General features: G+C 44.1%; 2 protein-coding genes across 10 annotated transcripts in view; both read left to right on the top strand.

The window, feature by feature from the left end:
* Positions 1–2794, top strand: part of LOC310837304 (uncharacterized protein) — a gene marked incomplete at its 5' end in the record, with an annotated part of 135709 nt that extends 132915 nt beyond the window's left edge. For 4 of the 9 annotated variants that reach the window (XM_083723652.1, XM_083723654.1, XM_083723659.1 and 1 more), the window contains 2 exons: positions 377–460; positions 1052–2785. In XM_083723652.1, the coding sequence (XP_083579778.1) occupies positions 377–460; positions 1052–2757 (1790 nt within the window). In that variant the 3' untranslated portion in view covers positions 2758–2785. Of the gene's footprint in view, positions 1–376; positions 461–1051 lie in introns of all 9 variants that reach the window. The other 5 variants (XM_083723655.1, XM_083723656.1, XM_083723660.1 and 2 more) reach the window with 3 other exon arrangements.
* Positions 2795–7734: 4940 nt separating this feature from the next.
* LOC310837582 (uncharacterized protein) lies at positions 7735–15942 on the top strand. The gene is made up of 5 exons (XM_083724415.1): positions 7735–7821; positions 8828–9006; positions 9129–9255; positions 13951–15279; positions 15349–15942. The coding sequence occupies exons 2-5, from the start codon at positions 8854–8856 to the stop codon at positions 15378–15380; spliced, it is 1641 nt and encodes a 546-aa protein (XP_083580541.1). The 5' UTR covers positions 7735–7821; positions 8828–8853; the 3' UTR covers positions 15381–15942.
* The last annotated feature ends 331 nt before the right edge of the window (positions 15943–16273 follow it).

Genomic DNA, 16273 nt, shown 5'->3' with positions numbered 1-16273 from the left:
CCTGCTTGGCAGGGGGTTGGACTCGATGGCCCTTGTGGTCTATTCCAACTCTATTATTCTATGATAATCAGGCATCCGAACAACATGACCAGCCCACCGAAGTTGATGTTGAAGATTGTAGTTTATAGCAATGCTGTACTTTTGTCAGTAGACAACTGTTCCTAAACTGATATTGTGGTATGAATTCCCCCCCAAAACCTATGTAGATTCTACAAGGAGAGTCACAGGCATGAGCCTTCCTGGTCCGTGTTATTTATTAGCTTTTAATGGGCCACCAAATACTTTGCTGTCTTTGTTTCACAAGATTAAAATTTTTGAATATTTTTACAGCCACATATGACATAAACAACATTTCTGCTTTACTTATTCCACATAGCAGAGACTCTGATACTCAAGTCTGAGCTCATCTCCTCGCTTGGAACAGAAAAATACAGGGATGTTGTCCTGGACCAATTGAGAGGTACATACTTCCACTTTGCTGTGAGACTGTACCTTTGTCTGTCTCCTTTCAGTGTGTACAAAAGGATCAGAACAAGGGCCCATCTTCTCCAGCATCCTGATACAGGTTTAGGTGATGTGAACAGTTTCCTGGAATGTATCAGCGAGATATTACAGATCAGGGAGGAAGGAGAAAACTGAATACAGAGGCATAGCATTTTCACAGGAGGGGGAGATGGAGAAAGTGTGTCCCTCCAGAGGTTGCTGCACTACAACTCCCATCAGCCCTGGTCATTTGACTTGTTTAGTTGGGTTGATAGTACTTAGAGTCCAACCACATCTGGAGGGCCATAGATGCCTCACCTCAGCATAGAAGGTTTCTCTTGGTGCTCAGTGTTACATGCGAGTTGAAGGTAGAACTGGATACTAAGGGTTCTGGAGATTATTTTCAGATTTCCTTTCCTTTCCCAAAAATTTGGTTCATAGGAGAGGGAGGAAGGCTGGAGGTGTTAAAATAAGAGAAAGTGCTGATTGGTCTTGCTGTATCTTAAGTTCTTTTGTTGTTTTTCTTGAATACTTAACAGTATCTCTCCCCCCCCCCCCTTTAAACTAGGTGATGGAGAAGGCAATCAGAATTTTGAGGGGCCATCTGTAAAGTACTTCAGCGTGAGTGAACACCTTAGCACACAACTACAAACTAACGCAGGGGAGAAACCCTTTAAATTTATGGAGTGTGGGAAGGGTTTCATTGAGAGTGGAGCTCTTACAAGACATCAACGAACTCACACAGGGGAGAACCCATTTCAATGTATGGACTGTAGGAAGAGCTTCAGGGATATGGGAAAACTTACAAGACATCAACGAACTCACACAGAGGAGAAACCATTTAAATGTGTGGAGTGTGGTAAGGGTTTCATTGGCAGTAGAGCTCTTAGAGTACATCAACGAATTCACACCGGGGAGAAACCATATAAATGTGTGGAGTGTGGAATGAGCTTCTATCATAGGGAATCCCTTAATATGCATCAGATAAATCACACAGGGGAGAAACCATTTAAATGTATGGAGTGTGGGAAGGTTTTCAGTCAAAGGGGAAAACTTACTGTTCATCAACGGACTCACACAGGGGAGAGACCATTTCAATGTATGGAGTGTTTGAAGAGTTTCATTGACAGTGGAACTCTTACAAGACATCAACGAATTCATACTGGGGAGAAGCCGTTTAAATGTGTGGAGTGTGGAATGAGCTTCCGTCATAGGGAAACGCTTAATGGGCATCAAAGAAATCACACAGGGGAGAAACCATTTCAATGTATGGAGTGTGGGAAAGTTTTCAGTCAAAGGAGAAAACTTACTGTACATCAACGGAATCACACCGGGGAGAAACCATTTCATTGTATGGAGTGCGGAATGAGCTTCAGTGAAAATGGAAGCCTTACCCAACATCAACGAACTCACACAGGGGAGAAACCATTTAAATGTATGGAATGTGGGAAGGGTTTCAGTCGGTGTTCACACCTTACTATACATCGAAGAACTCACACAGGGGAGAAACCATATAAATGTTTGGAGTGTGGGAAGGGTTTCAGTGAAGGGGGGAGACTCATTGTGCACCGACAAAGTCACACCGGGGAGAAACCATTTAAATGTATGGAGTGTGGGAAGGGTTTCATTGAGAGAGGAGCTCTTACAAAACATCAACGAACTCACACAGGCGAGAAACCATTTAAATGTATAGAGTGTGGGAAGGGTTTCATTGATAGAGGAGCTCTTACAAAACATCAACGAACTCACACAGGCGAGAAACCATTTAAATGTTTGGAATGTGGGAAGAGCTTCTGTCAGACTGGAGCTCTTGCAACGCATCTACAAACTCACAAAGGCGCGAAACCATTTAAATGTATGGAATGTGGAAGGGGTTTCAGTCAGAATGGAAACCTTACTATACATCAACGAACTCACACAGGCGAGAAACCATTTAAATGCTTGGAATGTGGGAAGAGCTTCAGTCAGAATGGAGCTCTTACAACACATCTACGAACTCACACAGGCGAGAAACCATTTAAATGTTTGGAATGTGGGAAGAGCTTCAGTCAGAATGGAGGTCTTACAATACACCTACGAACTCACACAGGTGAGAAACCATATAAATGTTTGGAATGTGGGAAGAGATTCAGTTGGAATAGAGTTCTTACAAGACACCAACAAACTCACACAGGGGAGAAACCATTTAAATCTTTGGAGTGTGGGAAGGGTTTCAGTCAAGGGGAAAACTTACTGTGTGAGGCTGAAAAGGCGTTTCCCATAAACTCTGTATGAATAAAGTTTTTATGTTAGTATTAAGGATGTTCTTCTAGTTGCTTGATTTCAAACCCTAAGTTGTCTTTGATCATACAACAGAACCCTGCTTTCGGCCGGCCCTTCGTGTTTGTTTTCAATGCGGGTTTCGTATAGGAGGTGAAGCCATTGATTTTGATATCTCTAGTTGACCATGTTTCTTGTAGAAGTATTAATTCAAAGTCTTTAAAGAAGTTCATTAGGTCTGGGTCTCCGCCTTTGTTTCCCCACCCTGCGATATTCCAGGACAGCAAGCGTAGGGTCCGTTTTTGGGTTGGTGGCTGGTTAACAGCATTTAGTCATTCTAGTTCTGTTATTAAGTCTAGCGAGGGATTTTGTCTTGTGCAGATACAGCCGTTTGTCGCTGCTTTCGGTGGGGAACATAGTGGTGGATCTTTTAGATTCTTTTTTAAAGTGCGGGAAATTAAAATTTCCTCCCTTTCTTGATTTTCTTCCTTAACTGTTCCTTGTTCCTGAGAAATTTCTGTGGCTGGTGGGCTGTTATGGACAGTTGGACTGTTTTCAGTCTCTACTTCCATTTCTTTGGCCTCATTTGGTGTTGAGCTCAGTGCGTCAGGTCTGTTGGAGGTCATCTTTTGTTCGGCAATGTTAAGGTCCTTTGTAGTACTTAAAGTAGGGGTACCTATTTCGTTTGAAGCTAATATTTGATATCTCAGCCAGGAATTTGTGGTTTCATTACTGGAGTTTTTCCTTGCCATTTCATATTCTAAAGGCGGCTGGATTTGAAGCTCTGCATCTATACATTTGAAAGTTCCATTTGTAGCTCTCTTTTTGACTATGCATTTTGGGGAAAAAGCCGGTAAGTGTAAAGTTTGATTGTGTGTTGTTTCTACTGCATTTTGTTGACCCTGTTGGTGAATTTCGGTCAATCTGGCCTGGAGTTTCGTCAATTTACTGAGTATGTTTATTTGTTCTTTATCTGGTAGCTTGGTAAAGTTACTCAGCAGATCTTCTTCTTCTGGGACTGTCCAGTCTATTGTGTCAAGGGCGAGGTTGTTATTTGATGCTACAGTCGCATGGTTTGGGAGCTTGGATTTTTCTTGCGTGATTTTCCGGGTAACTGGCTGCGGTTTCTCCCATCTACTGGGTTCTTCCACGGGAGTAGGGCAGATGTCGGCTTCTGGTGGAATGGCCTTGTTCATCTTTTTCTGTCTTTTAGATGCAATCAATGGTCTGGGTGATATATCTTCAAAGTGTCGGCGCGGAATAATTCCTTTCTGGGCTAAATGAGCCTTTTCCCTTAAGAGTTTGGTTGGAATTCTATGGCTACCAAATCTTAATAGTACTTTTTTGGAATATCCATCGTTAGTAAGCCTCTTGACTGCTTTTAAGTCAATGCTTCCACCCTCAAGGCTAAGGAGCAGATTTAGATGATGTCTGGCCCAGAAAGGTGACTCCCAATAAGGTAGAGGCCCTCTATATGGAAAGATGTGGAGAACAATCTCACATGGCCTCAGTATCAGGTTGATTGAGTGAGGGGGGCTTCCTCTGGTTTTTGGCTGGTTTTGAGGCATAAATTTGTATTTGTTCTGTTTATCTCCAGGGCTTGTTAAGGATGGCAAAAAGGGAGTGAGTTGCCTCCTTTCATCTGGGTTGTCCAGCTTCTTGGAGATGTTTTGTAATTGTTCAAAGATTTTTTGAACTGTTTGAGCAGTCAGTAGGCAGCATTCCTCTAGCAGCTCCACCTTTCTATCAATTAGTGCTTGTGCCTCTGTTATGGGAGTAGTAGCCTTGCCCTCATTTATTCCTAGGGATATCTCTTCAATTGTCTTTTCATGCGAAGAGTTGAGGAAGGTTTTGGGAGGAGATACGTGCTGTTTTTGAGGTAGCAGGTAATTATCTAGATTACTCTGTTTGAAACCAGAGGACTCTGTGTCAGTTTCTGTATCGAGACACCTGAGTCTTTTGGCTCTTCTCATTGCTAGATTCTTCTTAAGTCGATGAAATCAGACTTCTAAATAGAGTGATAAAGTGCTAAGGTTCTCAGGTCGCAATCTCGTTCAATTTTCATTCAGTCCTGGCTGGGCTGCTGCGAGGAGTTTAAAACTGGGGCCAATTATAGCACTCCTTTGAAGTACCCCCCCCTTCTCCCCAGTTTGTTAAAACAACTGAGATGTTTGGGGGTCCACGAAGTTAGAAGTAGTGGGAGAAATTTGTGGTTTTATAAATTTGTAGTTTTTAGGGTTAAAAGCCGATTAAAAGTCCTTAAGAATCCTTGGAATAAGTTTATCACAAGGAGTCGACGAGAAACTGGGAGGGAGTGCCTTAATGCCCAGAAGGGAATGTCTGAGAGCCTTCGTTAAAGCTTCATTAGCTTCTTTAAGTCCCGGCACCGAGGAGGATAAGATAAGATGTTCAAAAAGCACAGCGAAATGGTGAAAGGAAATAAAATCCAAAAGGGGAAGGAGAGCCAGCAACATTTAGTTAAAAGATCTCTTTGAGCTCCGATAAGAGCGTCTTACCTCGGCGCCATCTTGAAGACCTTTCAAAATAGTTGGTTTTGAGTTTCCCAGGGTATCAAACAACAGCATTGATGTAACATTTATATGTAACTAATGTAACATTTATATGTAATGAATGACACAATATTAATTCTAATGTTCAGATATATAGTTAATTTCTTAAAGAATATATGTGGTTTAGTGAAATGTCTTTATTAAATAATAGGAATAGCTCCAGAGCAATTTAGGGTGGGCAACCCATCGCACAAATGCCATAAAACAGGCAAAGTGCATTTCATCAGCAGTTGCCCGTTTTCATTATCAGAAAGGTAATCAATTTATTCCTGCGGCAAATCAGATATTTCAAACAAAAGTGCAATCCCAGATATTCTATGGAATCCCGCTATGGGTCCAAGCATATAACAATGATTTAAAAAAGATTCACTCTAGCTTTCTGAGACGTATTCTTGGACTCCCAGCTATGATCAAATATGAAACAATGTGTGCAGAAATAGGCATACACACAATGGAATATTGGGCATGGTCCACCTCAATAAAGTATTGGTTACGCTGCCACTTTCGCTGCCCTCCATCAAGTCTGCTCGCTGATTTGCTCAAAGACTCCTATAAATCAAGATGGTATCAGCACCTCGAAAAAAAGATTGAATCTTTAGGCATCGAGCTGGAGCCCCTGTACAATTCTAGTGAGCAATATATCTCCCATAATATCCTAACTAGACTAAAGGATGTCGAGAGACAAAATATTATGGCAGCTGTAAACAAAATTTGCTCCCCCATATTCTATGAATTAAATATCTTAGATAGCAGAGCCAATTACGTCACTAAACTAATAATCCCAGCCCAACGTAGGGCTTTTATGCTGGCCCGTTTGAATGTTTTTCCCTCAGCATTTGTCAGGGGAAGATATCAAAACATTCCTAGAAACAAGAGACTCTGCAGATGCTCTATGAATGTCCCGGACACTGTAGAGCATATTCTCCTTCATTGCCCATTGTACAGTACGCTCCGTCAACGCGTGCTGTCCCCTCTTTTGGGTGGTCTGGAACCGCAGCAAGGTGAATGTGTGGGTTTCTACCTATCCGACGTTGACCAAAGGGTAACGGCGGGGGTAGCCGAGTTTTTGGTAGCAGTCCTCCAAGGAGCAGGATAACAAGGAAAACCACTGACTCTATATGTATATATATATATGCATTTAGCAAACTGCTGCCTTTTTATATATATTTCAAGGCTTTTATATGTTATTTTCTCTTTTAAGGTTTTATTTCCATAATGCCTAATAAAGGTTTGATAAAGTAAAGTAATAGGAATAGCCAATCAGGGATAGTCTGTGAGGACCACAAGTGATCTCATGGTATAACTGATTATATATTTAGTATGCTTAATGGTATGAATGGAGGATATGAATGGAGAAGTGTCTGAAGTGAGTGGGATCAGTTGGCACTATGACTCTGAAGACAAGATAAAGAAATGATTAAATGGAAGAGGAAGAATTATTGAGTTAGCCAGTGGACCTGACGAAAACAGGATGGACAAAAATAATTGGGCGAAAATATGACATAAGCAAGATGACAGCATGTCTGGGTGAAGTAGGACAACCTGAAAACTAAAAATATGATTGATTGATTGATGAGTGATGAATGAATGAGTCCTTATTGCTTATTACTTGTTAACCAATAAAGATTGGTAATCTGAAGAGAATTGTATCATTTTGTCTTTCTTGAAAACACTATGATAAAGGTGAAAAGGGACTTAACTCTGTTTTCGTGACAACTGTACATCAACGGACTCACACAGGAGAAACCCTATAAATTTTTGGAGTGGGGGAAGGGTTTCAGTGGCCCTTTTCAGAAATAAGGTTTTCGTTTCCTCTTTCGCTGCTGGGGATTGAACCTGTGACTGTCTCACCAAATAAATGGCAATACAGAGCTTCTCTGCCACTCTAGGAAAACTGGTCTTCCCTGGAATTAGGACGGATAGATTGTTCAGTGACTTTGGAGGTCAGATAAAAAAATCTTTCCCCTAGAAGACGTGGACCAGGTACACTCCCACCAAATGTGAAAATAGGAATCCGAGACCTTCTGCATGCAAAGCAACTGCTCGACCACTGAGCTGCACCCGCCCCCATAACAAAGTCTAAATTTATCCATCAGCTCCTGCGTTTTTAGAAAAGGTACCCGTTGCAATGACACTTGGAGCAGCTTTTAGGGTTGTCATAAGTTAGTGCTCTAAACCCCTTCCGGGGGGGGGGGGGGTTCAGAAATGGGGGTGCGGCCTTTCGCTGCCGCTCGCAGGAACTGAAGGCACTGATTCCTCACTAAATACTGTAAATGGGAATATACTGTACAGTAGATATTGCTGGCTGGGAAGCGAATTTCTCTTTGAAGGGAGCGGGAGGCGGATCTCCTGCCACTCATCCCTCCCTCTGGGCCAATGAGCTCCGCTTCCTAGAGAGGCAGGAAGTGGGGTTTTTTTTTGGGGGGGGGGAGTAGAAGCAAAGTTGGAGAGGAGGGGTCTCCATGCACAACCCCGGAAGAGAAAGAGGCCCGCAGAGGAGGATGAAGAGGTGCCGCGTATTTTCGGGGACGGGAGGGGGGCGACTTGGGGTTGGGGGTCGGCAGAAGAATTTGCATTTCCTACCCCTGAACCTATAAACAGAGCAGCTGGGGAAGGAGAGTGGGGGGGGGGGGGGGAGAGAGGAAAGAGTGGGGAGGGAAATGAGGGGAGAGCAGGGAAGGGCTCCCCACTTTCCCTCTGGGAATCAGTGGGGGGGGGGGCGGGATGCAGGCCATCCTGTTGCAAAGTGGGGTCCTCCCCCCACAGCAGGGTTTACATTGCAAGATCCTTTCTGAAGCGCAGAGATCAAGCCAGCCTCCCATGGGGGGGGGGGCGAAGACATTTGAGAGGAACCACAAAAGGGTGCCCCCCAGTGCAACTTAATTACAAAGGGATTTGCAGCCCCACCATGTGCATGTTGACTCAGAAGTCGGTCCTTCTCCGTTCAAAGGGGGGGGGGCAGCCCCATCCCCATTCCACCTAGTGATGCTCCTCTCTGCTTAACACCCCCCCATCTCCCTTCTCACTCCTGCCCCCCCCATCGCTCCCCCCAGGCTCTGCCTCCTGCTTCAGGGGAGGGGTGAGCTCCCCCAGGACCCTGATCTGCCCCCCTCCGAAATCTGCTGCTGAAGCCCCTGCCTCAGTGGGGCGGAGATCGGGAGGGCAAGCAGGGGAGAGGAAGTGGAAGCAGCTGGAGAACAGAGTCGCCTCTGGATTGGGGGAGATTTCGAATTGGGTGGGGAGTGAGAGATGGACAGAGTCAAGGGAAATCGGCCTCCGGAGCTTCCTTAATAAGAACAGGCTGGTGTGAGAAGGAAGCAAAAGGACACAAGGATTTGCTTCTTGGGAAGGGGGAGCCCCCCCCCCCAGCTCCCCATTCAGAAATCCTGGTCTGGCCTGTTTTTTGTTGCTTTGGCACAAGGGCCTTATAACACTATAGGTCTTCTAAAGCCCACCTCTGGGTATAGGGTGGTATATAAATAATAATAATAATTTATGCCTTGTTCTCCTGAAAGAGCTGCTCCTTGCTTTGAATTGCTTCATGGCAACAGCGGAGTCCTGGAAGTGGCCCAGTTTCCACACCTCCTTGTCCTCCGTCTCTTCCAAAGACAGCACAATGGCCTCAGAGGCACCATCGTTTGCACTGTCTCTTCTTCAAGGTGGAGTGGAAAGAGGAGCCAGGCAGCTTCCTCAGGTAGGGAAAGAGCAACGGGAGGAGGGAAGAGGCACAGATGGGACAACCCAGCCTCCCTCTGTGCTGAGTGGGGATGATGAGGATCTAAGAGAAGCTCTGTTTTCCTCCTCTTCTTCTTCCAGGCCCTCTTGACCTTTGAGGAGGTGGCTGTGTTTTTCACGGAGGAGGAGTGGGCTCTGCTGGATCCTGGCCAACGAGCTCTGCACAAGGAAGTCATGGAGGAGAATTATGAGATGGTGGCCTCTCTAGGTAAGGGCAGATTTTTATTCCTCCTGGCTGTTAGACATTGAAGGTGTGAAACTACTGTTTGAGCCATTTATTCATGCCGTGAAGGAGCAACATAGGAATAGCCTGCTGTATCAGCCCAGTTGCCCATCTAGTCCAGCATCCTGTTCTCACACTGGCAAAACCAAATGCCTGTGGGAAACCAGCAAGCAGGATTCGAACACAAGAGCACTCTTGCCTCCTGTAGTTTCCAGTATTTAGGAACATTAGTGCTTCTGAGTGTGGAGGCATTGCAGAGCCATCACAACGAGTGGCCGACAATAGACTTCTCCATGTATTTGGGCCATCATTGCACCTTGTGGGATCGAGTTCCCTAATTTAACTATGTGCTATGTGGAGAAGGCTGATCTTTTATTTGTGCTTTATTATTATTATTATTATTACTACTACTACTACTACTAGTGGTACTTCAGGTTACAAACACTTCAGGTTACAAACTCTGCTAACCTGGAAGTAGTACCTCAGGTTACAAACTTTGCCCCAGGATGAGAACGTGCGCCAGTGGCGCGGTGGCAGCGGGAGGCCCCATTAGCGAAAGCATGCCTCAGGTTAAGAACGGTTTCGGGCTAAGAACAGACCTCCGGAATGAATTAATGTAACCCAAGGTACCTCTGTATTATTATTATTATTATTATTATTATTATTATTGAATTTGTATTCTGCCCTACACCCTCAGGGCTCCCAGAGGTTCACAGGAAAAAATCATAATATCAAAACACAAAATACATAATCAAAATAAAACCCCAAGACAACCCATTTGTTTCACATCTGGCTGAAAGAAATCTGATTTGGCTAGCTTCAAGCAGAAGCGGGTGGCGGGAGGAATCCTGCATTCCTCTATGATTATTGCTGCACTTCTAATTTAGTATAACATCATCAGTCCATGGAGCTCTGTTTTCATCTCAAAAGCTGCAAATCTTGAAATGCCACCATTACCCGACCCAGCTCTTCCTTTCTCAAGACAATATGCTTTATTGAAGCCACAACTCCCAAGTTCCTTTTCCTTATCTCTCATTAAATATTTCTTAAAGCATATACCGAGTCTTTCAGTGCAAAAAAAAAGGAGAGAAAAGTTATTTATTCTAGAGGCAGGAGCTACTGCACTTTCCAGAGCCTCCAAAAAAGGAAAGTCTCTTGTTTACACTCCTTGCTGAAACAAATCTGATTTAACTAGCTTCAGTACGGTATAAGCAGGGTTGGTCCATGTTATTCATCATTTTGATCACACGTTTCTGAACCTCTTCCAACTCTATAATATCCATGGGGTGGGGTGGGGGGACCAAAACGTACACAGTATTCCAAATGCAGTTGCACCATAGATTTGGCTTTGCTTCAGTAAGGCTTAGAATGCAGGTTTGCTATAACCTCCTTCCGTCGGGCTTGTAAGACAGAGCTATTCCGCTTGGCTTTTAATTTGAGTTCAGCCTGATCTTTTATTTCCCTGTTGTTCCCTCCCCCTCCCCTTTTATGAAGATTACCCGCTCTGAGACCCCTGGCCTCCTTGCTGGCCCAAGTAGGACTAATTCAGCCAGCTAGCCCTGGTGATTATCTAATATTTATTAGATGGATTTCCCCTAAATTGATTTCTGAACTTTGAATTTTATTGTTATTCATGTTTTTAGATTGTCTTTTATGCTGCTTTTACAATTAAATGTTTTATACAGTGGTTCCCCGCAAGACGAATGCCTCGCAAGACGGAAAACCTGCTAGACGAAAGGGTTTTCCGTTTTGGAGGTGCTTCGCAAAACGAATTTCCTGTGGGCTTGCTTCGCAAGACGAAAATGTCTTGCGAGTTCCTGCGGTTTCCCCCCCCCTTTTCCCCCTTTTCCCCAAGCCGCTAAGCTGCTTATCAGCTGATCCGCTAAGCGCTTAACAGCTGATCCGCTAAGCCGCTTAACAGCTGATCCGCTAAGCCGCTTATCAGCTGAATCTGCTAAGCCGCTTAACAGCTGATCCGCTAAGTCGCTAAGCCGCTTATTAGCTGATCCGCTAAGCCGCTAATAGCGCTAAGCCGCTACGCCGCTAATGGGCTTGCTTCGCAAGACGAAAAAACCGCAAGACAAAGAGACTCGCGGAACAGATTCTTTTCGTCTTGCGAGGCACCACTGTATTTGTTGTTAGCTGCCCTGAGCCCAGTTATGGAACCAGGAAGGGCAGGGTATAAATAAAAAATATTAATATCATTAACAATGCTTCCATCAGTCTTCCAATTGACCAGCCTGCTTGGGTTGTCACTGTTGCGATGTGTCCAAGGGAACGGGGGCAATTCGCAGGCCCCCAGCTGGATCCAGCCCACTGGCCGGCAGCCGGGCGAAACTCCGGTTCTTGGAACAGCATCAAAACAGCGGCACACAGCTTCAGAAGCCTTCAGAAGCTTGAGCACGCCTCAGTCAGCAGAGTGAATAACATGCAACAGAAGTGGCAGACAGAGACATATGTAAAGCATATTTGTTGTTGTTTAGTCGTTTAGTCGTATCCGACTGTTCATGACCCCCTGGACCAGAGCACGCCAGGCACTCCTGTCTTCCACTGCCTCCCACAGTTTGGTCAAACTCATGCTGGTAACCTCGAAAACACTGTCCAACCATCTCGTCCTCTGTCATCCCCTTCTCCTTGTGCCCTCAATCTTTCCCAAAATCAGGGTCTTTTCCAGGGAGTCTTCTCTTCTCATGAGGTGGCCAAAGTATTGGAGCCTCAACTTCAGGATCTGTCCTTCCAGTGAGCACTCAGGGCTGATTTCCTTCAGAATGGAGAGGTTTGATCTTCTTGCAGTCCATGGGACTCAAGAGTCTCCTCCAGCACCATAATTCAAAAGCATCAATTCTTCGGCGATCAGCCTTCTTTATGGTCCAGCTCTCACTTCCATACTTTACTACAGGGGAAACCATGTAAATTTTATATCCATATTCCATAATTGTGATAGTTGTTCTCCGAACCCCCACTTCATATCCTTTTTAAATATTTCATTCAAATGATGATATTGTAACCATGTTGTCAACATTCCTGGTACATCCTTCAACCCTTTTAATTTAAATTCTCCACCCTCCACTCTTAATAAATAAGTCACCCAACTTTCCGCCATAGTTTTATTTTCACCGCTATGGCTTCCAAAGGTGAAAGTCAAAGTGGTGTTTTAGCTCCCAATAAATTTTTATATACCGTATTTTTCGCCCTATACAACGCACTTTTCCCCCTCCAAAAATGAAGGGGAAATCTGGGTGCGTCCTATGGGGTGAATGCAGACTTTCGCTGAAGTGTGGAGAGCGAGAGGGGTCGGTGCGCACCGGCCCCTCTCGCTCTCCAGGCTTCAGGAAGGCATCCGCAGCCTAGGCAGCCCTGCGGGAGATCCCGCAGGGATGTCTAGGCTACGGATAGCAGTCTGCTTCCCGGAGCGTCGGGCGCCCTGAAAGCAGAGCGCCCGGCACTTCGGAAACACATCCACAGCCTAGGCAGCCCTGCGGGAGTTCCCTGCAGGGCTCCCCACGCTGCGGATAGCAGCCTGCTGCCCGGTGCGAGGGGCACCCTGAAGCAGAGCGCCCCAGGCGCCGGCAGACATTGGCCAGCCCCACAAGCTCAGGGGACAGCAGGGAGGCGCAGTGCCGCCATCCCGCTGTTCCTCGACCTGGTTCGGTTTCCCCGACCTGCTTTTGGGGGGGAAATAAAGGTGAATTTATTCCCCCCCAAAAAACTAGGTCCGTCCTATGGGACGGAAAATACGGTATGTCCCATATTCCAGGGACATCCAACTTCTAAGAGACTGCAATATACTCACGGTATAAAAAAACAAGTGGCAGTGATCTACTCATTGTTAGAGTTGTCGAGCTTTTTTTGGGAATATGATAAAAAAATACCTACTTTTCCATTTCATTTCTAGCAGATACCTGATTCAGTTTTGTACATCTTTACTAATTTGCTCGGTATCAGATACTACCTGTACATCATTTTCATAAAATTCTTCAGTGTGCAACATGCTGTAAATTTTAAATCTCTTCCACATTTCTCCCAAGCACTCATCTCTATATTATGGCCTGTATCTCTTGCCCAGTGAATCATAGCTGTTTTTACCAGTTCATCCTGTTCTCATAACAAATAGAATTGAGTTGTGATCAGAAATAATCCTCAGTAGAATTTTCCACTTTTTGGGGTCTTAAATCTTAGTTCTTTAGTTATGCATATTGAATTATTTTCCCAGAAGAATTCTTACCATTGTAATAAAATATCAGTTGTCTTTCTAGTGAGTGTTTGTATCTCCATTTTTTCTCATTTGGCGCAAAGACCATTTTTTCTCCTTCAACAATTGCCTGTACCCTGATAATTCTTCCTTGGTCATCTTTTAAAAAAATTGTTAGGTGTAAAAACCATGTTTATATGCATTACCACATTGATCTTTTTAGTTTATCACTGGTTATAAACTCTTCAACAAATATTTTGGTTACTAATACTCTGCTGTGTCAACTTGCAACATGTGCCTCCTCCACTAAGGGGCTATTTTCTGGGAATATTTCCTTTCCTTAAAATGTGGTATATAGGAGAGGGGAGATTGTTGGAGGTGTTGAAATAAGAGAAGGTGCTGATGGGTCTTGCTGTGTGTTCTCTTGTTCTGTTCCTTGAAATCCTAACAATATTTTCTTATCCCCCACTTAAAACCGGGTGATGAAGAAGGCAATCAGAATTATGAGGGGCCATCTGTAAAGTACGTCAGTGTGAGTGAACACCTTAGCACACATCTACAAAACACAGAGGAGAAACCCTTTAAATGTATGGAGTGTGGAAAGAGCTTCAGTAAAAATGGAAATCTTACTGCACATCAACGAATTCACACGGGGGAGAAACCATTTAGATGTATGGAGTGTGGAAAGTGCTTCAGTGAAAGCGGTAATCTTACCGTACATCAACGAACTCACACGGGTGAGAAACCATTTAAATGTATGGAGTGTGGAAAGAGCTTCCGTGAAAATGGAAAACTTATTATACATCAACGAACTCACACTGGTGAGAAACCCTTTAGATGTACGGAGTGTGGGCAGAGCTTCAGTCAGAATGGAACTCTTACAACACATCTACAAATTCACACAGGGGAGAAACCCTTTAAATGTACAGAGTGTGGTCAGAGCTTCAGTCGGAATAGAACTCTTACAGCACATCTACGAATTCACACAGGGGAGAAACCGTTTAAATGTATGGACTGTGGTCAGAGCTTCAGTCACAATGGACGCCTTACTCTACATCAACGAACCCATACAGGGGAGAAACCATTTAGATGTATGGAGTGTGGGAAGTGCTTCAGTCAGTGTTCACACCTAACTCTCCATCAACGAACTCATACGGGGGAGAAACCATTTAAATGTATGGAGTGTGGGCAGAGCTTCAGTTCGTGTTCACAACTTACTCTACATCAACGAATTCATACAGGGGAGAAACCATTTAAATGTATGGAGTGTGGGCTGAGCTTCAGTCGGTGTTCACAGCTTACCCTGCACCAACGAACTCATACAGGGGAGAAACCCTATAAATGTTTGGAGTGTGGAACGAGCTTCATTTGTAGTTCAAGACTCACTGTGCACCAGCAAACTCACACCGGGGAGAAACCATTTACATGTTTGGAGTGTGGGAAGTGCTTCAGTCAGTGTTCACACCTTACTATACATCAACGATCTCACACAGGGGAGAAACCATTTAAATGTATGGAATGTGGAAAGTGCTTCAGTCATAGTGGATCTCTTGCAAAGCATCAACAAATTCACACAGGGGAGAAACCATTTAAGTGTATGGAGTGTGGAAAGAACTTCAGACAGTGTTCACACCTTACTAGACATAAACGAACTCACACAGGGGAGAAACCATTTAAATGTATGGATTGTGGGAAATGCTTCAGTCATAGTGGAGGTCTTACAAGACATCTACAAACTCACACAGGGGAGAAACCCTTTAAATGTTTGGAGTGTGGAAAGAGCTTTAGTGAAAATGGAAAACTTACAATACATCAACGAACTCATACAGGGGAAAAACCATTTAAATGTAAGGAGTCTGGAAAGAGCTTTAGTACAATACATCAACAAACTCACACGGATGAGAAACCATTTAAATGAATGGAGTATGGGAAGTGCTTCAGTTATAACTGAGTTGTTAATAAACACCTATGAACTCTCACAGGGGAGAACCCATTTAGATGTATGTAGTGTGCCAAGTTTTTCCAACAGATCTTGGACACTTTGTCCCTCATTTCAACAAACTGATATAGGGAAAAATCAATTGTAAATGTATGGAGTATAGTTGATGTTCTGGTGTTTGTATGGAATTGTGTGCATATATGTATTAAGACAGTGAATATAATGTCTCATAATAGTAAGTATAATGAAAGATACAATGTACTGTTTGGGGTATTCAGAATGTGGCTCTGGAGTGCTCATTGTGAGTGAACATGTTCTGAGAATCCATTGATATTTTGATCTTTGGCAGACATAGTTAAGAATGGAGAGTTGTGAAAAGTAGAACACAACCGTGGTGTTTAGGAAGCAGGATTGGCTCTGGAATCCTAGAACTGTAGAGTTGAAAGGGACTCCAAGGGTCTAGTCCAACTCCCTGTTATAGGAACAGCAGCATAAAGCCCATTTTTATAATTGCAGTAAAGGAACAATGAAAACACAGAAAGACTGAAACCATCGTCTTATGTGCACAGTGTAATTTTAACCCGTCCTATGTTGTTTATATTTTATGAATTCATTTTTTTACAATACCTTCTCGTTCATGCCTACATTAATGGCAAAGTGGATAAAATCCCTGTTTGCAGCTGGAATAAAGGAGGTTCTGAGGGGAACAACCAATATGGGGAGGGAAGGTGGCACAGGGAAATGTGGGCATTGCCAGTGGTTTCAGGAGAGTCATTTCCTCCCTAAATGGTGGTCCAGTGTACCTTTTGTAAAAAAAGGGAGCTGATGGAGAAAGTTAGGCTTTGTTATGGGGGGGGGGGGCGCAGCTCAGT

The sequence above is a fragment of the Podarcis gaigeae genome (genome assembly GCF_964106915.1).
Source record: "Podarcis gaigeae genome assembly, chromosome: 2".
Classification (NCBI taxonomy): domain Eukaryota; kingdom Metazoa; phylum Chordata; class Lepidosauria; order Squamata; family Lacertidae; genus Podarcis; species Podarcis gaigeae.
Note: the sequence above shows the minus strand (reverse complement) of the source record. Positions and strands in the feature narration are given on the sequence as shown.